The 22,004-nt window shown below is 45.9% G+C and overlaps 1 protein-coding gene and 1 non-coding gene across 3 annotated transcripts in view; one reads left to right on the top strand and one right to left on the bottom strand.

The window, feature by feature from the left end:
- Tmod1 (tropomodulin 1) overlaps positions 1 to 22,004 on the bottom strand; it is a 103,668-nt gene that overhangs the window by 4,803 nt on the left and 76,861 nt on the right. For both annotated transcript variants that reach the window (XM_004658304.2, XM_045152174.1), the window contains 2 exons: positions 21,698 to 21,841; positions 6,360 to 6,504 (listed from right to left, as the gene is read on the bottom strand). In XM_004658304.2, the coding sequence (XP_004658361.2) occupies positions 6,360 to 6,504; positions 21,698 to 21,841 (289 nt within the window). The remainder of the gene's footprint in view (positions 1 to 6,359; positions 6,505 to 21,697; positions 21,842 to 22,004) is intronic.
- LOC123457814 lies at positions 11,719 to 11,894 on the top strand. The gene has a single exon (XR_006635178.1). It is a non-coding gene; the product is annotated as a small nucleolar RNA SNORA23 (small nucleolar RNA).

The raw sequence follows: 22,004 nt of genomic DNA, 5'->3' as shown, positions 1-22,004 counted from the left end.
GTGCCAGGACGCCTGGCAAAAGCAATTACAGATTTTCAGTAAAGAAAGTGCTGTGGCACTTTAGAGGACCTGAGAGCCATACTGATCCTGGCCTGAGCTATAAATAGTGTGGAAATAGGAGTCATCTGAGGTACTGTTGTGGGGAGCTGTGGATGGCGAGCGACAGTCCAGCTCCACCCTAACTCTCACTGCACCAGAGTACCCTGTATGTACCTGCAGAACAGTATCTGTTAAGAGCTCCCAAGCCCGGGGTTGGGAAGGACCCAAGATGTACCCCACAGAGGCTCGGATCAGATGCCCCCAAGGAGGAGCCCACCTGCCTGACCAGACAGACAAGATCCAAGCACTAGACGGGTGGACACACAGGAGCCAGGCACCCCTGTAGTCTGCTCCAGGTTGCAGCACAGCTCAGCTAACAACCTCAGTCCTGAGGAGGCTGGTAGGAGGCTTCCATGATGAAATAAATACTCAGCTGGGACATGGGAGCCTGCCTGCTTTACCACAACATGGCAAGCAGAAAGCCAGATGGCCAGAATGTCTCTTGCAGAAGAAAGCAAATGAATGCCAGAATCAGAAGTGGTTCTCTTGGGCTGCAGCAATGGCTCAGCAGTTAAGGCACTTGTCTGCAAAATCTTAATAGCGACCGGAGGTCGATTCCCCAGTACCCATGTAACACCAGATGCATGCATCTGGAGCTCCTTTGCAACAGTTAGGGACCCTGGCTGGTACAACTATTCTTTGTCTCTGTCTGTGCATCTGTCTCTCTCTCTCTCTCTGCTTGCAAATAAATAAAATAGAATATTTTAAAAAATAAAAATAAATCTGTGGTGGTACACTCCTTTAATCCCAGCACTTGGGAGGCAGAGGTAGGAGGGTCAGCATGAGTTCAAGGCCAGCCTGAGACTACATAGTGAATTCCAAGTCAGCCTGTGCTAGAGCGAGACCCTACCTTGAAAAACCAATAAATAAATAAGAATAAAAATAAAGAAGTAGGCGCTCTCTGTCAAATAAATAAATAAATAAAAATAAAATATTTTAAGAAAGAAAGAAGTGGTTCTCTTAACAAAACCAGCAAATGGGTACAAATGTGCTTTTCAAATTAGAAGTCTGTGTGTTAGCCCTGAGCACTGTGAATGTGGCCTGTGGCCTCTGAGATGTCCCCTTTCCTGGGAAACCCCAAGGGAACAGCTGCCCTGTTCTCTGGGGTAGCCAGGGGTCATTCTCATTCCGGTACCCTTGTTCAGGAACCTGCCATTGTTCCCACTTGCCACCTGCTTTCTCTGCAAAGTCCTGGGCATGGTATCAGAGGCCTTGGACCAGCCTCCCTAGCACCCCCTCCCCCACAGGCCTCTTGCAGTGCACACTACACATACCACCGTTGCTTACGCCGTCCCCTCTACTTGAACACCCTTCCCTGGTTCTCTATAGCAACTCCTTCAAGCACGTTAGCAGTTCCTTTCTCTGCCATCCTTTGGACTGGGTCGCCCACCACCCAGCCTTGTACTCTAGTACTTCTTCCTGACACTTCCCAGAGTTCCTACAGTGTCACTTTCTAACCTCCCCTGTCAACTTCCCTTTTCCTTTCAAGGCTGGCTAAAACCCCAAACCACCAAGATGGTTCATTTAACTAGCCTCTGGCCTCATAAATCACTTCCTCACTTTGTTTGGACAGAGCCCGCAGGCACTCCTGAATTTTTAGGCATGCCTCTCAATCTTTTCCCCGAAAAGGCTATAAGGCTTCTTCAGTCCTAAAAGTAGTCTTTCTAGCCCCCCATGGCACTCATTAGTCTGGGAACACCAAGGTCACTCAGAAAGTGCTTGCTAGAACTAACAACTGGTGTGACCTGAGCCACAGCCTCCACCCCCAACCACACCAGGCTTCAGTCTTTTTTAAGAAGAGAACTGGAGGGTGAGCTTAAATCCCTTTGGCTCTAACCTTCTAGACTTCTACAGTGGCCTCCAGGAGTCTTGTGATGAGAGTCAGGCCTGAGATGTGGAATCTGACTCTCAGGGCTTAATCTGTCTTGTCCAGAAATTTTGATTCCGCTATCTCCCTACAGTGTGCTGACCCCTGTTAAGCTCAGAGATAAGTACCAGAGGACATGTAAGAAACATAAGTCTAAACTGGCCATGGTGGCGCACACCTTTAATCCCAGTACTTGAGAGGCAGAGGTAGGAGGAGCGACACGAGTTCAAGGCCACCCTGAGACTACAAATTCCAGGTCAGCCTGGGCTAGAGTGAAACCCTACTTCAAAAAACAAAACACAGGGCTGGAGAGATGGCGTAGCGGTTAAGCGCTTGCCTGTGAAGCCTAAGGACCCCGGTTCGAGGCTCGGTTCCCCAGGTCCCACGTTAGCCAGATGCACAAGGGGACGCACATGTCTAGAGTTCGTTTGCAGAGGCTGGAAGCCCTGGTGTGCCCATTCTCTCTCTCTCTCCCTCTATCTGTCTTTCTCTCTGTGTCTGTCGCTCTCAAATAAATAAATAAAATTTAAAAAAAAAAAAGAAAAAAAAGAAAACACACAAAAAAAAGAAACTTAAAGAAAAATATGCAAAATTATCTCTTATCAAAATAAAACTAGGGCTGGAGAGATGGCTTAGCAGTTAAGCACTTGCCTGTGAAGCCTGAGGACCCCAGTTCGAGGCTCAGTTCCCCAGGACCCATGTTAGCCAGATGCACAAGGGGGCGCACGCGTCTGGAGTTCGTTTGCAGTGGCTGGAAGCCCTGGCATGCCCATTCTCTCTCTCTTTCTCTCTGCCTCTTTCCCTCTCTGTCACTCTCAAAGAAATAAATATAATAAAATAAAAATTAAAAAAAATAAAAAATAAAAATAAAGGCTGGTGTGGTGGCACATGCCTTTAATTGCAGCACTTGGGAAGCAGAAGTAGGATTGCTCGAAGTTCAAGGCTCGCCAAGGACTGCAGAGTGAGATCCAGGTCAGCCTGTCTTGAGTGGAACCCTATCTCAAAAAATTTTGAAAACAGGGCCGGGCATGGTGGCGCACGCCTTTAATCCCAGCACTCGGGAGGCAGAGGTAGGAGGATTGCTGAGAGTTCAAGGCCACTCTGAGACTACACAGTGAATTCCAGGTCAGCCTGAACCAGAGTGAGAACCTACCTCGAAAAACCAAAAAAAAAAAAAAAATTTCAAAACAAAACAAAAGTCTAAAGGTGTTTTCAGTGCTGGTTGGCAGCCAGGTCACAGCCGGGCCTCCAGCGTTTTCACAGCTGGCCTTCTCCAACAGTTCATTTCAACAATCACCGTGTGCTATGATAAGAATTTCAAATCTTAGCTTTTGGGTTTCTGGTTTTATTTCAAATGAGGGCACCAAGATAAACCAAGCCAGTGGGTATGGTGCTCTTTTTAATTATTTTGCATGTGCATATGGGTGTAGTGTGCCTGCATGCATGCACGTTTATAGGCATGTGGTCACACTTGTGTAGGTGAACATGTGCGTGCCTGCACGTGTAGACTAAAGGTCAATGTCACGTGCCCTCGTCTATTGCTCTCTGCCTAATTTTTTTAAGATTTATTTTTATTTATTTATTAGAGACAGAGAGAGGGAGAGAGAGAATGGGTGTGCCAAGGCCTCTGGCCATTGCAAACGAATTCCAGACACATGCGCTACCATGTGCATCTGACTTATGTGGGACCTGGAGAACGGAACCAGGGTCCTTAGGCTTCATAGGCATGTGCTTTAACCGCTAAGCCATCTCTCCAGCCTTCTGCCTTATTTTTTTTAATTATATAAATATATTTATAAATATTTATGCAATTATATACTTATACATAACCACTTACACAGACTTAGGAAAAAAATGTAAGAACATTAATTCAAAAGGATTCACTGAAGAACAAAATTTCCCATGATTTTCTTGAGGAAATACATTCTTTAGGTAGGTTCCCTCAAAATCCAACTATTAAAAACCATATAATTGCATACTAGCAACACACAGAATCTTTTCCTTTAAATCCCCTAGTTGCCAAGAGAGTAATCTTCAAGTATATGGGAACCTGGAAGGTCTCTGAGCAACAGCAATTTATGTTCAAGTAGAAAAATCAATCTGAACTGACCAAATAGTCATTCTATATTAATGGTTTTGTGACTGGTCAGTCCTGATTATGCCACCAAATCACTGTTACCTGTCAGAGGACTCTAAAGGTCGATGGAAAACTGAGCATATAATGAAGCTGGTAAGTAAGTAATGGTATTATACAGAGATTCAGGACGGCCTCTTCTAAGTAACACTGGAAGAAGCTTCTACCAACTACAATTTGAATGTGGCTTTTGTCTCTGCCTTATTTTTGAGAGAGGGTCTCTCACTGAACCTGCAGCTCACTGATTTGGCTGGACAGGCTAGCCAAGAAAGCCCTGCATGGCATTATACAGGGGTGCTGGGGATCTGAACTCAGGTCCTCATGCTTGCATGGCAAGTGCTGTACCAACTGAGCCATCAACTCAGCTCCACCAGATATATTTTTCTTTTTTTTGAAGTTTATTACAGAGGGAGGGAGGGAGGAAGAGAGACACTGGGTGCACCAGGGCCTCTAGCCAGGACAAATGAACTCCAGATGTATGTGCCACCATGAGCATCTGGCTTATTTGGGTACTGGGGAATTGAACCTGGGTTCTTAGGCTTCGCAGGCAAGCACCTTAACCACTAAGCCATCTATCCAGCCCAGGTATATTTTTCTTAATGAGCTTTCCTAGACTCTTACGTTCTAGAACAAGTGGCATGTGAAGTGAGTACTAATGAACAGCACTTAGGCTGTGGTATGCTTAAGAGCAGGAAACACTGGTGCCTCATAGCATTTTTGCATGCTCATGGAGCTGAGTAACTCAGTCTAAAGCATGTCTGAGTACCTTGCGTGTGCACACTCATCTCCATTCTTCTCTGAGGATCTAACAGCCTCAGATCAACCCTAGAAGCAACACAGCTGAACCGTGAACTGGGCTTCAGGTTTCATGTCAATAGAAACTAGGAAAACTCCACTGAAGACACTGTCCTTTAAAACACATTGATTTTATCATTTGATCTGGAGAGCTTTCTTTTAACTCACTCTGCCTCTGTCTCTTCTGTAATAAAAATAATGAAATTTAGGTTGTATTGTTTCAGATAGGGTTTTATGCTGCTGGGGGTTAAAGGTAACAACAGGGCTGGAGAGATGGCTCAGCGGTTGAGGTACTTGCCTACAAAGCCTAAGGACCAGGGTTTGATTCCCCAGGACCCAGGTAAAGCTACATGGCACAAGGTGACACATGAATGCAGTTTGCAGCAGCTGGAAGCCCTGGCATACCCTTTCTTTCTTTCCTTTTCTTTCTCTCTCAAAGAAAGAAGAAAATGTAGCAATAGATTGAACACTATAGACATACTACTTGTATATTTTTCCTTTGGTTTTCCCATAGCCTTGTCAATCGTAGCCTTTATTGCACACCGTATCCGTTTTTTTTTAGCATCTAGCAGCAACGTGTACAGAGCGCCTGCCTGCATGGCTTGTGAACAACAGTGGGTGACTGCTGTGGTTTGTCATTCTGTTAAGCCGTGTGTCTGCTTGCTGTATGCTTGTCATCAAGGAAGACTGACAGCGTCTTTATTAAATTAAATGTGCCTTTAGCTGAGACTGACTGAATGTAACCTGCTTTTTTCTTTACTATGAAGGTGGCATTTCCAACGTCTTAAAAGTCCTGTGGGGGGCTGGAGAGATGGCTTAGCGGTTAAGCGCTTGCCTGTGAAGCCTGAGGACCCTGGTTTGAGGCTCGATTCTCCAGGACCCACGTTAGCCAGATGCACAAGGGGGCACACACATCTGGAGTTCGGTTTGCAGTGGCTGGAGGCCCTGGCATGCCCATTTTCTCTCTCTCTATCTCCCTCTTTCTCTCTCTCTGTCACTCTCAAATAAGTAAAAATAAACAAAAATATTAAAAAAAAAAAGTCCTGTGGGGTCTTCTGGGCCCAGGAATTTGATAGTGGTGTTGGTTTGAGAGTTTTGAAATTTGTGACAAAAGTCAGGCCGCATGAACTGGAAAAGGGTCTTCAGGAGATGATCAGAGCCAGGGTGAGCCTGTGTGCTCCCCAATTTCATTTCCTCTGGCATAAGTGCTACGTTCTCTGGGCCCAGGCTGTACTGAGCTGTGCTGCTTGGAGGGGAAGTTTGGCCTTGCTCCTGAAGACAGGCCTTACACACTGGGGGAGGAGACACAAACACAGAGGATGGGAAGTCGTGATGCATGGGAAAATCAGGAGCTCAGCTCCCCAAACCTCTCCTGTAGACTGTCCTTGGGTTTTTCCTTGACATAGCAGCACAAGTAAAGGAAGGATGGACAGGCAGACAGACAGAAAGCAGATCACCACTCACCAAGGTCGTTGTTGTTCATCATGGCATTTGATGCCCGCAGCCGGGGCCCCTGCTGGGTAAAATGGTATCCGAATTTGAGGAGTGTTGCATTTTTCTCCAACATGTTCACTATTTCCATTTCCACTTTGTTGCCCAGGGGCTGGCTCTTTGGTCAGAAAAATAAAAAAAATAATAACAATTAATAATAATTATTATTATAATAAAATAATGATTGCCATTCACTCAGTGAGCAGTACCTAAACTTCCTCTCCACACAGAAGCCCTGTGTGGTGGGTGGGGAGCTTAGCCTGAAAAAAGCTGGGCTGCAGGTCTGGAGAGATAGTTTTGCAGCTAAGGTGTTTGCCTGTCAAGCCAAAGGATCCACGTTCAATTCTCCAGGATCCATATAAACCAAATGCACAAGGTGGCACATGCGTCTGGAGTTTGTTTGCAGTGGCTAGAGGCCCTGGCATGCCCATTCTCTCGATACAACAGCCTCTTTCTCTGCCTTTTTCTCAAATAAATAAATTTTTTTTTTTTTTAATTCGGATGAGCTGGGTGTGGTGGCACACACTTTTGATCCCAGCACTCAGGAGGCAGAGGTAGGAGGATCACCGTGAGTTTGAGGCCACCCTGAGACTACATAGTGACTTCCAGGTCAGCCTGAGCTACAGTGAGACCCTACCTTGAAAAACAACAACAACAAAAAAAATTGTTTGCTTATTTGAGAGAGAGAAAGAGAAAATGGGCACACCAGAGCCTCTAGCCACCACAAAGGAACTCCAGACAGATGTGCCACCCTGTGCATCTGGCTTTATGTGGGTACTGGGGAATCAAACCAGGGTGGATAGGCTTTGTAGGCAAGTGCCTTAACTGCTGAGCCATCTCTTCAGCTCCAAGTTTGAAGTTTTGTTCTTTATATTTTATTGTTTGCATTTTCTGTCACCATGTATGAGATAATTAAGAAATAAGCATAATCTTTTTGTTTTTGTTTTGTTTTTCAAAGTAGGGATTCACTCTAGTTGTAGCTGACCTGGAATTCACTATGTAGTCTCAGGGTGGCCTCAAATTTGTGGCAATCCTCCTACCTCTGCCACCCAAGTGCTGGGATTAATGGTGTATACCGCTATGCCTGGCTAAGCATAATCTTAAATATCTTTTAAAAGACTTAGAAAGAGGGCTGGAGAGATGGCTTAGAGGTTAATGCATTTGCCTACAAAGCCAATGAACCCAGGTTTGAATCCCTAGGACCCATACAAGCCAGATGCACAAAGTGGTGTATGGGATTGGAGTTTTTTTTTTTTTAATTTTTATTTATTTATTTATTTGAGAGCGACAGACACAGAGAGAAAGACAGATAGAGGGAGAGAGAGAGAATGGGCGCGCCAGGGCTTCCAGCCTCTGCAAACGAACTCCAGACGCGTGCACCCCCTTGTGCATCTGGCTAACGTGGGACCTGGGGAACCGAGCCTCGAACCGGGGTCCTTAGGCTTCACAGGCAAGCGCTTAACCGCTAAGCCATCTCTCCAGCCCGGGACTGGAGTTTTTTGGTAGTGCCTGGTGGCCCTGGTACCCCTATTTTTCCTCTCATTCTTCTTTCTCTCAAATAGATAAAAATAAAAATATTTGAAAAAGACTTAGAAATAAAGCTGTCATTATACTGACTGTTTATGGATAAAGACTGAAAGTTTTTCCTTTAAGATTAGGAGAATGACAAGATGATTGCTTTTGTCAACATTCTTCTGGTGGTTTTAGCCAGGACAATTAAGCAAGAAAAAAAATGGCATATAGGTCTGGGCATGGTGGCTCATTCTATCACCCCCACAATCAGGAAGCTGAGGTAGGAGAATCACTGTTAGTTTGAGGCCACGAATATAGATTAAGTTTCAGGTCAGTCTGGGTAGAGTGAGACCCTACCTCAAAAGAGAAAGAGTGAGATGGAGGAAGAGAGATCTAGACTAGAAAGGAGGAAGTACTTGGAGATGATGTAACACTGGAACTAGAAAAGTCCTAAGGAACACATACACAAAAAGCAGTGCTAAAAAGCAGTTCAGCAAGCTTGCAGGAAATATGGGCAATATACAAAGTTCAGGTGCATTGCTACACATTGGGAGTAAGTAATCTCAAAATGACTCACTTGTAATAATGTACAAAATACTTAGGATTACATTTAACAAATATGCTAAAACTACAAAATAAAACTGAGTGCTAGCAAAGAAAACCTTAAAAATGTAAAAAGATTCCATAAAATGATAAAATGTTCATGACTAGAAGATATATTATTGGTAATATGTCAGTACTTCCAAATTGAATTTGTGGAGCCAATGCATTCTTAATCCAAATTTCACCTTCCTTCCTTCCTTCTTCTTCTTTTTTTTTGGGGGGGGGTGGTTTTTTTTTTTTTTTTTTTTTGAGGTAGGGTCTCACTTTGGTCCAGGCTGGACCTGGAATTAACTCTGTCATCTCAGGTGGCCTTGAACTCATGCAATCCTCCTACCTCTGCCTCCCAAGTGCTGGGATTAAAGGCGTGCGCCACCACGCCCGGCTCCTTCTTCTTTTTTAATTTTGCAGAAATGGACAAAATGATCTTAAAATTCATATGGCAATGCAAGGGACCCAAATATAGTCAAAACTATGTTGGAGGACTCATAGTCTCTGATTTCAAAGCTGCACTAGTTATGGTAATGAAGTCGCTGTGGTGCTGGTTAAGGTAAACATTTAAATGAGTTCAGTTAATGACAATTGTATATATGTTACTGATGCCGTAAATCATTTTTAATAAAAAAATTGTATTATCAAAAAAAATAAATGGATGGAATAGAATGGAGAGTCCAGCAATAAATCCATACATCTATGAAGACTTTTTTTTTTTTTTACAAAATGAGCAATAAGAAAAGTTAATGAAATTCTGCCATGACACATGAAAAAGAATGAATTTAGACCTTTCACACCATATGGGAATACTAGTTCAAAATGGCTCAAAGATCTAAATATAAGAACAAACATTATAAAACTCTTACAATAAGACACAAAAGCAAACTTCTGTAGCATTGGCAATTGTTTTTTAAGTGTGGCACCTGCAGCACAAACACCAGTAGAAAAATAGCTCAATGAAACTTCGTCAAGATTTAAATGTTGGGCTGGAGGGATTGCCTAGTGGTTAAGGCACTTGCCTACAAAGCCAAAGGACCTTGGCTGATTCCCCAGGCCTCACATAAACCAGATGCACAAGGGGGTACACATGTCTGGAGTTCATCTGCAGTGGCTGGAGGCCCTGGCATGCCCCCCCCCCCACTCTGTGTATGTGTGTGTGTGTGCCTCTTTCCCTCTCGCTCTCTCAAATAAATAAATAAATAATTAAAAAAATTAAATGCTTGTACTTAAACCAATACTATCCAGAAAGGAAACAGCAACAGAGAATGGGGCATTTTTGTAAATTATATATCTGATAAAGAGTAGTCTCCAGATTATAACACAAGAAATACAAATAACTCAAAAGTGGACAAAGTGGGGCTGGGGAGATAGCTTAGTGATTAAGGAAGGCACTTGCCTGCAAAAGCAAAGAACTCAGGTTCAATTCCCCAGGAGCCACGTAAGCCAGATGCACAAGGTAGGGCATGCATCCGGAGTTGGTTTGCAGTAGTGAAGGTCCTGGCCATGCCCATTCTCTCTCTTTCTCTTTCTGCCTCTTTTTTATTTTTTCACACTCTTTCTCTCAAATAAGTAATTAAATAGTTTTTTAGAGTGGTCAAAGTGACTAGATTCCTCTACAGAAGATACACAAATAGCTAAGAAGAGTATTTGAAAAATGTTTATTCTTATCAGTAATCCCCCAAATGCTAACAAGAACCATAATGAAATTCTACCTTACACAGTAGGATGTTTATAATAATAGAAACATAATACCAAGTGTTAGCAAGTGGAGGAAAAGGACCCCATACACTTCTGGCAGAAATCATGAAATGGTGAGGTCGCTTTGGAGAATAATTTGGCCATTCCTGTCAAAGGGTAGAAATGCCGTTTATATGAGCCAGTAGGTAGGAGATGAGAATATGTCCACATAAAAACTTGCACATGAATTCTTATATTATTCATTAGTCAGAAGTACATGCAACCTGAATGCCCACATGTATGGTACCCGGTGTGTCTCCGTCAAGCTTTGCAGGCCTGAACTGAAGGCTGGGAAGACACTGGAGCACAGCTATGCACAGGGCTGGAAGACCACAGCCCGCATCAGCATCCGCATCCTTGTGGAAGAACAGCAACTTGATCAGGGCCCTTGGTGGAGAACTTCCTGGCGTGGCATTCCCCAGCGCTTCTCTGTGTTCAGGTGTGGCTGGGGAAGCCTACCATTGCACCGGCCTACCTAGCAAGGTTCCTAAGAATTCCGGGAAGAGCTCAGGCCTGTCTTCAGAGGACTCAGCACAACCCTGGGTCTAGCTACTACCCCATCTACCCAGAAGCTCGGCCTCGTCTTGAGGCCACTTGTGCTGAACACTGCCAGAGCGCAGACGGGCTGGTCTCCAGTGCACAGGCTGCCCTGAGGGATGGGGAGGCTCCGCTGTGTGCAAGAGATGTCAGTGCAAAGACGACGCTCCACGTTGCCTGGTCCAGCTTCCACCCCCTTGACTCGAACTAACCCTGTTCTACCTGCTTCCCAGGGAGGGGGGCGGGAGCAGGAGGGAGTCCCTCCATCTTAGAAACTTAGTAAACAACAGTCAAGTGGAGATGGAAGCTGAATGGTGTTCTCTGAGTCTATTCATGCCAGAGCCAAGGCATGACCTTGACCTGGGTTGCAAGGACTTCAGAGGCTATGAATTCTCAAGTTAAGGCTCAGAATCCCTGAGATCTGTGTAGCTGAGTCTGGGTGTGTGTGAGGATACAGGATTCCCTTAGATAACCAAACTCAATCCTCCTGGGGTATTAATCTTGAACCAAACTCTTTTTTCTTTTTAAGTTTTTTTCCTCCCCTCTTCCCTCCTTCCCTTCTTTCTTTCTTTTTTGCTCCTTTTCTTTTCTTTTCTCTTTTTTTTTCATTTTCGGCTTCCTTTTATAATGTCAAATCCAGGATCAAACCCACAATTTTTTTTTTAAGGTTTTATTTTTTGTGTATTTTTATTTATTTGAAAGCGACAGACAGAAAGAAGCAGATAGAGAGAGAGACAGAATGGGCGTGCCAGGGCCTCCGGCCACTGCAAACCAACTCCAGACGCGTGCGCCCCCTTGTGCATCTGGCTAACGTGGGACCTGGGGAACCGAGCCTCGAACCCGGGTCCTTAGGCTTCACAGGCAAGTGCTTAACCGCTACGCCATCTCTCCAGCCCCAAACCCACAATTTTTATGCTACAGAGTAAAATAAAAAATGTACGTATTAATGGATGCTGTGATGTATGCATAGTTTCTATCTGGGTCTAGCAGTTTCTGTGTCTTGCATTCAGATCTAGCTATCCACACAAACATCATGTAGCCCAAGAGTAGCTTGAGATCATAGTACTGGTCTAGTGTGTGTCTTTGGATACATGTCCCCCTGATCGGCCTCCAAATTCTTGCATACAAAACTCTAGGAAGAGCTTAGTGTGGAATATGCACTGTGAGGTGTCTGCAGTCAGCCACTGTGTTTTAAAAGTAAAAATAAATAAATAAAACAAAACGCACATATTGTGTTAGGGATAGAGTTCAGTGGTAGAGCATGTGCCTAGCATGCACATGGCTCTGGGTTCAATCCCCAATATATACATCTTAATAAAAAAAAAAATAAAACCCAAGATTTCAGCCAGACATGGTGGTGCACACCTTTAATCCCAGCACTTGGGAGGGAGATTTAGGAGTATCATTGTGAGTTTGAGGCCACCCTGAGACTATAGAGTGAATTCCAGGTCAGCCTGGACTAGAGTGAAAACCTATGTCAAAAAAACCAACTACAAAAAAAAAAAAAACCTAAAAACAACTAAAACTAAAACTAAAAAAAAAAAACCTTAAGATTTCAAAGGACCTTCTTTCTTGCTTTCTTCACAGATTCCAGGGATTCTGAGGCTAAAAGGACTCCTCTTACTACAGAGAGAAGGGGACATGACCAAGGAGCCAGGACTAACACAGGTCTCTGATTTGTTGTTGTTGTTTATTTGTTTTTTTGAGGAAGGGTCTCACTCTAGCTCAGGCTGACCTGGAATTCACTATGTAGTCTCAGCATGGCCTTGAATTCATGGCAATCCTCCTGCCTCTGCCTCCCAAGAGCTGGGATTACAGGTGTGCTCCACCACACCTGGCTCTGATTTTTCTTTTTCTTTCTTTTTTTTTTTTTTTTTTTTTTTTTTTTGGTTTTTCAAGGTAGGGTCTCACTCTAGCCCAGGCTGACCTGGAATTCACTAGATAATCTCAGGGTGGCCTCGAACTCATGGCCATCTTCCTACCACTGCCTCCTGAGTGCTGGGACTAAAGGAATGCGCCACCATGCCCAGCATTTTTTTTAAAATCATGAACACTTTTCTCATTTATTGGCTTTCGTGTCTTACTGTTCTCTAAGACTCATATATAAGAATGAAGTTGTTCATCTGTTCATGGTCACAATGTAGGGTAGTCATATGTTCTGAGCACAAGAGATGATGCTTACATTTTAGATAGCTTATCTAGTAGAAAGACAAAGAAACTAGCTAGTATTCAGGACACTGAAATATGTACACATGCATATACACAAATTTGAGAAATTGTGAGTAAATTATGCATGTGTTAGTCTCTGACTTATTTTTCAGGTGACATATTTTAGGGATGGTTGTGTGCCAAGCAATGTCATAAGCTCTTCACAAGAGCCAACCTCATTCATTCTCTTCACTAATAGCCTGTGGAATATGTACTGTTTTTCATCATTTTCATTTATCAGGCAAAGAAAATCAAGTGCAGAAATATTAAGAATGCTCTTGGGCTGGAGAGATGGCTTAGCAGTTAAGGTGTCTGCAAAACCAAAGGACCCAGGTTCAATTCCCCAGGACCCACATAAGCCAGATGTACAAGGTGGCACATGCATCTGAAGTTCATTTACAGTGGCTGGAGGCTTTGGTACACCCATTCTCTCTCTATCTGCCTCTTTCTCCCACTCTCTTTCAAATAAACAAATAATAAAAATAAAATTAAAAAAAGACAATGTTCTCCCTAATCCCAGAACTGGTCAGCTTCTGAGAATTGGAACATAGGATCCTTTCTAGTCGCTGTCTAGGGCCTCTGAGAAAGCTTGGAAAGCAAAAAGTAGGACTGATAGCCAAACCACAGGTGGCCAGCTAGATAGGACTGAGGCCTTCCTGCTGGAAGTGTCCGTACAACAAAAGGACTGTCCTGTGTCTGGAGGGATGCAAGGAGAAGGCAATTTCCTCTTTGAAGGGTCTCCTTCAATTTGTTAGGAATGTTGTCAATGACTGGGGAAAGCTTAGGCTCCATGACCTCAGCATTCTTCTGGGGCCTGCATCCTTGACTCTATGAATAGCTTGTTTGATTGACATTTAAAAAGTCAGGAGAGTGACCTTGACAGTGGGTGAAAGGCAATAAGAGGCCCCCAGAGAGAGACAAGGACTAGGTTGCCAGTCTGGTACTGGCAGAGTTTGGGCAACAGGCCAGCAGGAGGGTGAGTAGTGAAGAACTCTGGCCTCCTTTCCAGAGAAATAAATAACGCACTTGCAAATAAATATAATCTCATTTAAAAATTCAGTTGGGATGGGGAGATGGCTCAGTGGGTAAAAGTGCTTGCTGTGCAAATCTGATGGTTTGAATTCTCTAAAGTAGGTGTCTTTAATCCCAGAACTCCTATGGGAGACAGGACAGGAGAATCCCCAGAAGTTTATGACCCAGTCATCCTGGCATACACAGCAATGAACAAGCTGCCGCACACAAGGTGGAAGGCGAGCTCAGACAGCCGAGGTTGTCTTCCGACCTCCACATGTGCACTGTTGCTATATGCACACCTGCACTCACACATGCAAACAACACACACACACACACACACAGCTTTTTGTTTTTTCCAGGTAGGGTTTTGCTCTATCCTAGGCTGACCTGGACTTCACTATGTAGTCTCAGGCTGGTCTGGAACTCCCTGCGATCCTCCTACTTCACCTTCCCAGTGCTGAGATTAAAGGCGTGCACCACACCACTCCTGGTAAGATTTTTGTTTGCTTGTTTTGAGGTAGCGTCTCACTGTAGCCCAAGCTGACCTGGAATTAACCTTGTAGCCTCAGGGTGGCCTCAAACTCACAGCAATCCTCTTGCCTCTGCCTCCTGAGTGCTGAGATTAAAGGAGTGTGCCACCACGCCTGGCAAGAATTTTTTTATTCAAGTGATTCTGCAGCAGAGGAAGCGAAATGGAAGGTCTGTCTTCATATTATTTACTTTTGCTCCCATCCCCTATCGTTAGACATAACCACCTTGGCCAATGGGCTGTGTTTCTGGAAGTGATATAAGTGGTAGAAATAGGCAGTACTATGTTGTTTTATTGTACTTTTAAGATGGATTTATATCATACTTCTTTTCTGCAACTTGCCTGTTCATCCAATAGTCTGCAGTCTTGCCAAGCCAGTAAAAGAAAAGTGCCCCTTGCTTTATAGCCACTTCCTGGGATGCCATGGTATAGAAGGCTCCCCAGGCTGCTTCCACATCTCCCACCACATTGTGGCCGTGGACTTGGCAGGGGAGGGGAGGGACTATCCTGCAGTCAGCTATGGATGCAAGGGGTCACTGAGCTGAAAGAGGGCCGCGTTTTGAGTTGAAATTATGACTGTGCTGCCAAAAGCATATACAGGTTAGCGTTCCCTGCAGCAGTGTGAGACAGCTCGTGTCCCGGCCCTTTTACTGTAACTGAGAGGTTTTGATCTGGCGGGAATATGATCAGTACCACAGGAGTTAGGGTCTGGGACTTGAAGCTGGTAGCTCTGAGACCCTGGCCATCAGGAAGCTCACTGAATTTACTGCTAGTCCAACTCCAACCATTCCTTTCTATCCAGGTGATATGGAAAACTGGGGATACTGACAATGCCACAGCCGGGAAGTTACTTTATCTAGTACCTGAGTCCCACAAATCCTTGCTGGTGTTAAACTTCCCAAGATCTACAACCTGCCGATTCTTACGCTCAACTGGTGCACCCACTAAGTGAAAACGTGCCACCCGGGAGGCACCTGCTTCATGCTTTGGGAGCAATGCTGGTTACAAAGGCCTTTCTCAACAAGCTACTGTAAAACTAAGTAATACAGAAGTTTCTTACTCTGGCTGGTTTACCATGGGTCTGCAATAATTCTTTCTAATTTTTTTTTTAATCACTGGGTGTGGGGGTACATGCCTTTAATCACAGCATTCAGGAGGCAGAGGTAGGAGGATTGCCATGAGTTCAAGGCCACCTTGAGACTACATAGTGAATTCCAGGTCAGCCTGGGCTAGAATGAGACCCTACCTCGAAAAACCAAGGAAAAAAAGAGTGCATACTTTTTAAAAATCGTTTTGTTTATTTATTTGTTTGAGACAGAAGGGGAGAGAGAGGGATGAAGGGAGAGAGAGAATGGGAATGCCAAAGTCTCTGGCCACTGCAAACAAACTCCAGATGCATGTGCCACGATGTGCATCTGGCTAATGTGGGACCTGGAAAATCGAACCCGAGTCCTTAGGCTTCACAGGCAAGCATCTTACCCGCTAAACCATCTCTCCAGCCCTGCAATAATTCTTTGATATTTCTTTCTTCAAAAGATGGAGCCTTGGGCTGGAGAGATGGCTTAGTGGTTAAGACACTTGCCTGCAAAGCTAAAGAACCCAGGTTCTACTCCCCAGGACCCATGTAAGCCAGATGCACAAGGGGGTGCATGCATTTGGAGTTCGTTTGCAGTAGCTAGAGGTCCTGGTGCACCCATTTTGTCTCTCTACCTGCCTGTTTCTGTATTTCTCTCTCTCAAATAAATTAAAATATTTTTTTAAAAAAAGAGTTGGAGCCGGGTGTGGTGGCACACACCTTTAATCCCAGCGCTTGGGAGGCAGAGGTAGGAAGATCTCCATGAGTTCGAGGCCACCCTGAGACTCCATAGTGAATTCCAGGTCAGCCTGGGCTAGAATGAGACCATACCTCGAAAAACCAGAAAAAAAAAAAAAAAAAAAAGAGTTGGAGCCTTGCAAGGTATGGTGGTGCACACCTTTAATCTCAGCACTCTGGAGGCTGAGGTAGGAGGATCACTGTAAGTTTGCAGCCAGCCTGGGCTACAGAATGAGTTCCAGATCAAACTGGGCTACAGTGAGACACTATCCCCTCCACACCCCCCAAAAAACAGGGAAAAAATGCAGCCTAAATCCCCTCCCTTCTGATCCCAGGCTGTACTGAATAACTTGCTTCTGAAAGAACATGGTGAAAGAGCCTTACAAGGCTAGCTCATCAAAGACAGCTAAGGTTTTCCTCTTTCTCTGCCTTAGATATGGAAGAAGCTAGCCCGCTGCCCTGGATGCCCAGCCCTAAGAAACCATGGGCTAATGCATGTTTAGTGTTGTTGGGCTTTTGCTTCTTTGTTGTTTGTTTGTTTGTTTGGGCTTTTGAGGTAGAGTCTCACTCTAGTCCAGGCTGATCTGGAATTCACTCCGTAGCCTCAGGGTGGCCTCGAACTCCTACCTCTGCCTCCGAAGTGCTGGGATTAAAGGTGTGCGCTACCACACCTGGAAATGTTCAGTGTTGTTTTAACCCTGGACTCTCAGGCTCAGTTTTGGGATCATCTGTTACACAGCTATTGATAACAGATACATAAACTCACAAACAATGTTGACTAAAAGAAGCCAGACTCAAGTCATCCAAGCTGGAAAAATAAGAACATTCAATCTACTTTCTTTAGCTTCTCTTCAAATTATTAAACACCACCAGCTTGTCACAGGTGGGAGGGGAAAACAGGAACTCTAGCCGCTATGTCCTGGAGAGTACATATTTTTTTTTTAATTATATTTATTTATTTATTTGAGAGCGACAGACACAGAGGGAAAGACAGATATCGGGAGAGAGAGGGAATGGGCGCGCCAGGGCTTCCAGCCTCTGCAAACGAACTCCAGACGCATGCGCCCCCTTGTGCATCTGGCTAACGTGAGACCTGGGGAACCGAGCCTTGAACCGGGGTCCTTAGGCTTCACAGGCAAGCGCTTAACCACTAAGCCATCTCTCCAGCCCGAGAGTACATATTTTGATGGGAGAAGGGTTGTGTTTTCAGGTCTTTTCTATTCTGAGAGGCCCGGAGGAGCCTGGGGAGGATCTGCTGGGAGGTGTCACTGCCGAGAGGTGGCACTGCTGAGAGGCTGTCGTATGAAACAGGAGAACAGAGAAGCGCTGTGGAGACAGCTTGGGAGGGCGACCACTCACCATCTCATGTCGAGAGCCTGTCCCATGAGCCTGACAGTACTTCTCTCCACCCAAACATAGCTGAGATGCTGCTGTTCCAACCCATTGCCCCAACTTGGGAAACAAGCAAGCCCCTCCCATCCTTGGGGCCTCAGTGTCCCCACCTGACACTTTTTTGGTGTCCTTCAGCCCCGTCGGTCGCCTCCTACCCCTGCCTGATGTCAGAGCAACTTCAGGCGGCAGCTGAGCATTGCCTGGAGATAAGGGGCAGGGTTGAGTAAACAAACGGCCTCAGAATCCCTGCCTGCCAGGCTCCATGTCACCATGGGTAGAGCTCCCAAGTCCCTCTCTTTGGCCGTAAAAGGAGAAAGAAGGACAGTCACAGGTTATAAGCCCAAGGACTGAGGCAAACGCTCCGGCCTCTGAAGACCTCAGTGGCTAACCAAGGAAGAGAAATAAATCAAATGCCACTCACCACCTCTGCTGGGTCCCACCCCCCTACCCTGGGCTGTCAGGCAGAGACAGCTGTGCCCAAGCCTCCTGGGACACACTGTGAGAGGTACAAGGGCCTCCCCTGAGCCTGGGTCAGCGGTGCCCCCAACTTGAGACTCGCCTCCACCCACTCAGCTCCTGCCCATCAGGCTCTACTCTAGCCTGGAGACTCCTGCTAAGCAGAAACACCCAGCAAAGGCCCATCATCTTGGTGGCTATAGTCCCTGCTGCCCTCCTGGGTTCAATGTCCTTTCCCCACCCTCAAGCTGTCCTAGCCAGCTAGAAGACATCTTGCTGAGCATAGCCCTCAGCTCACGGTTCTGCAACCTTCTCATTTAAGGCCCTTACCCTCCTGAGACCCCCTGGCTTCCTCTGGGGCCCCATGGTCTTGCCTGGGTGGGTTATCAGACTGTCCCCAGTCTTTTCTCTATTCATGTGGTTCCTGCTCCCCTCAAAAGCCAGGGCATCCATTGCACCTTCTGAGAACCCTACAGGTTTACTCCGACACTGCTTCCTCACAGAAGCCCCCCCTGGCCCACTCCTCACTGAGGTTGCTCCCTCAGGGCCCACTCTCTGTGACCTGCAAGAGTGCCTGGTTTGAAGGTCATTTCTGAGACTATCTTTCATCCTACCTGGCATGGCTTATTGGAGTATCACTCTCACAGAAGCCAGCTTGGCCAGAGGAAAGGGACAGATGAAAAGGACCAGGCTAGACTCACAAAACCACAGTCATTTCAAAAGCCCCCCAAAATACTCTGCGTGGATGTGGAAGTCACCTAGACCTGGGTTTGAATCTTCTTCTGTTGCTTTTTAATTATGTGACCTTGGAACTGTTTGCACCATCTGCCTGGCATAGCTGGACTCATTTGCAGGGTCACAGTGAACATCAAATGAGATACGGGACACAAAGCACCCAGCTTGATTCCTGCTTCATGACACTTGCTCTGTCATTAATCCTCATGGTGCACATGAGACCCCCCCCCGAACAGTGATTCTAAAGGTTTCCAATATATTGGTTCATCTCTGTTATCCCTGTAGGAGGAAAGACTCTTATTATCCTCATTTTACAAGTGGGGAAACTGAGGCTAGAGAAGCCAATGTTCCCATACCAGGATATTCGTTCAGGGTGAAGGCAGTCATCAGAATGGGTTCTCTGTTGGGCCCTAGGGGGAGAGTTGGAACAGGTAGGATGGGTGGCTTGTTGTCAGCTGCCACTTCAGTGACCTGTGGCCAGTGCTCCAGTGTCTTCGGCTAACATTCTGCTCTGGAATCCTGTCAGCCCTGACTCCTGCCTGGCCAGGTCAGAACTATATGAGTAGCCAAGCCCAGGGCCTGTGTAGGGCCATTCCAAATCTAAGGTGTGTTTAGTTCCATATGCTCTGCCTGTCTCATCTGCCTGCAGGGCAGCCGAGTCAGCAATGGCCAAGGGGTGGGGGGCAGAGGGTCACAATCAGAGGGGCTGGAAGTGGGCGGTACAGCAGCAAGGCGAGACGCAGAGTCCACACGACAAGAAGGCTGTTGGCTTACATGACTCTTAACATGGTAGAAAAAAGTGCAAATAACTCAAAGAGTAGACTGTGGGTGGTATTTTGCTCTGCTACCTCTAACTATGCAGTGAACCACATGTACCACAATCCAGGGCAACCTTGCTTACCGAGCACCCACACAAGGCCACAGGGCTAGGTCCTGAGTGAGCAGTGGGACGTGGCCATGACTCAGACACAGCACCAGCTTTTGAGAAGCTCACAAGGAAGATGAAGGGTAGGAGGGTAGCACCTAGCCCTCCCTAGCAGAAAGACTTAGGAATGCTGCAAAGGCTGATGGGTGAAGGCACTGGTTTACTGGCTCTCAAAAAGGGAAAGAAGGAAGCCGGGTGTGGTGGTGCACACTTTTAATACCAGCACTCGGAAGGCAGAGGTAGGAGGATTGCCACGAGTTCGAGGCCACCCTGAGACTACATAGTGAATTCCAGGTCAGCCTGAGCTAGAGTGAAACCCTACCTCAAAAAACAAAACAAAGAGAGAGAGAGGGAGAGAGAGAGAGCTAAAGAAAGAAAGAAAAAAAGAAGAAGGAAGAAGGTAAAAGGACATATATAGTGTTCTCCAACTTCCACAGTGTAAATGCTCCTGCTCACTAGGACAATCTCAAGGTGCCAACGTGCATGTGCCACTATTGACGTGAGGCTGGGCAAATGTGCTTAATGCCCTTTAAAGTGGTCCAGGCTGCTCTTGCATACTCTGGAAGGAGAAGAGGTGTCCAAGGAAGAGGATGTTTCATGAGGCAGTGTGTGGTGGGAATATTCATGGGATGGCATGGCAGCAGGGAGCTGTGGGAGCTGGTTGGGAAGTTTCTAGAGGGTCATGACTGGGACAAAGTTGCCGTGTTCTTCTGGAGGCCAATGATGGATTCGTTCTGACCTGGATGGTCCTGTTGTAATTGGTCAAGCTGTATATTGACATTCTGGCACTTTTCTATCAGTTTCTCACAATAATCAAATTTATTCTACAATAACTTTCCAATAATAAAAATTCTACAATAACCAAATTTAAAGGTACTGATGGTTTCCCTTCAGTTTGTGATGGTTTTAAATTTTATAATATTTTATCTCAATCTCCTCCCTTGCACACACTTATATAATCACCAAGGTGCATGCAGGAACAAAACCCAGCTGTCTATCCATAAAGAGCAAAGCAATTTAGCATAAAGTAACATGCAGTAGGGGAAGAAGTGTGGGTTTGGGAATCAGGAAATCAAATCTTGTCTCCTAAGGGCTGATTCTGACCCTGGAGGAGTTGCCCTTCCTTAGCCTCTCTGAGCAGCCTTCCTCTGCTGAAAACAGAGCCTGGCCACACCTGCATCATACAGGGTGGTGAGGAACATCAGAGGTGATGGGCACATGGTACACACCATAGACCCCGGCCCACAGAAGGCCCTCAACCACAGAATACCTAAACTATGACTACATACAGCTCTGTTATTAGGTTATTAGTGTCTTCTTAAACAGTCAGGACTGAAAGAGTGGGCCAAAGATGACCCACAGAAGAAAGAGAAACTCCATAGGGATCAAGACAAACTGGAATTACCCCAGAGAGGAGGTTCCATGCTGAGGAGGCTTCAGAGCCCCATCGAGTGGCATGACTGAGGAAAATGGGCATAGTGGACCCGGTGAGGAAGAGCCTTGTGGCTTGTAAGATCTAGTTCTCCAGGGTGACCAGACAGCAGAGCCGAGCCAATACACAGGACTTAGAAAGAGAGCTCATTTGTCCTAAGTTGAAGGAAGGGCGTCCTCCAAGCCAAGGGTAAAGAGTGATATTGGTAAGGAGTCAGGTCACCATCACTTGAGGGACACAAACAAGCTGAAAAAACTCGTGGCAGGCAAGGTGGGGGGTGTGGATAAGAAGAACCTGGCGGCGGCTTACAGCTACTCTAGGGCTCCTGTCATGGCACCCTCTGTTTCATCTAGGCAGCCCGTGAACAAGTGCTGGCCATCAAGTGGCACACGGTGAAGGGCTCAAGGAGATCCCCCACCCACATTACCTGGTTGTCGATTTTCAGTTCCACCAGAGAAGTATTGTGCGGTAGGACTTCCACCAGGCGCAGGATCCCAGCTCCAGAAATGAAGTTGGACTCGACATTCAGCGTCTTCAGCACCTTGTTCACTTTGAGCATTTCAGCCAGCGCCTTGACCACAGGAGGAAGACAAGGGCCAGAAAGTCACTCTGGACAAGGCTGGAGCCACTCTTGTATAGCTCCACAAAAACCAAGGGGAGTACAGGCAAGACCATCTTGGAGACTTCCTTTCCAAGAATGACTGCCTCTCCTCTCCTCTCCTCCAACACGTCAC

This window comes from Jaculus jaculus, chromosome 1, assembly GCF_020740685.1.
Source record: "Jaculus jaculus isolate mJacJac1 chromosome 1, mJacJac1.mat.Y.cur, whole genome shotgun sequence".
In the NCBI taxonomy this organism is placed as follows: Eukaryota; Metazoa; Chordata; class Mammalia; order Rodentia; family Dipodidae; genus Jaculus; species Jaculus jaculus.
This window is presented reverse-complemented; position numbering and strand designations above follow the sequence as displayed.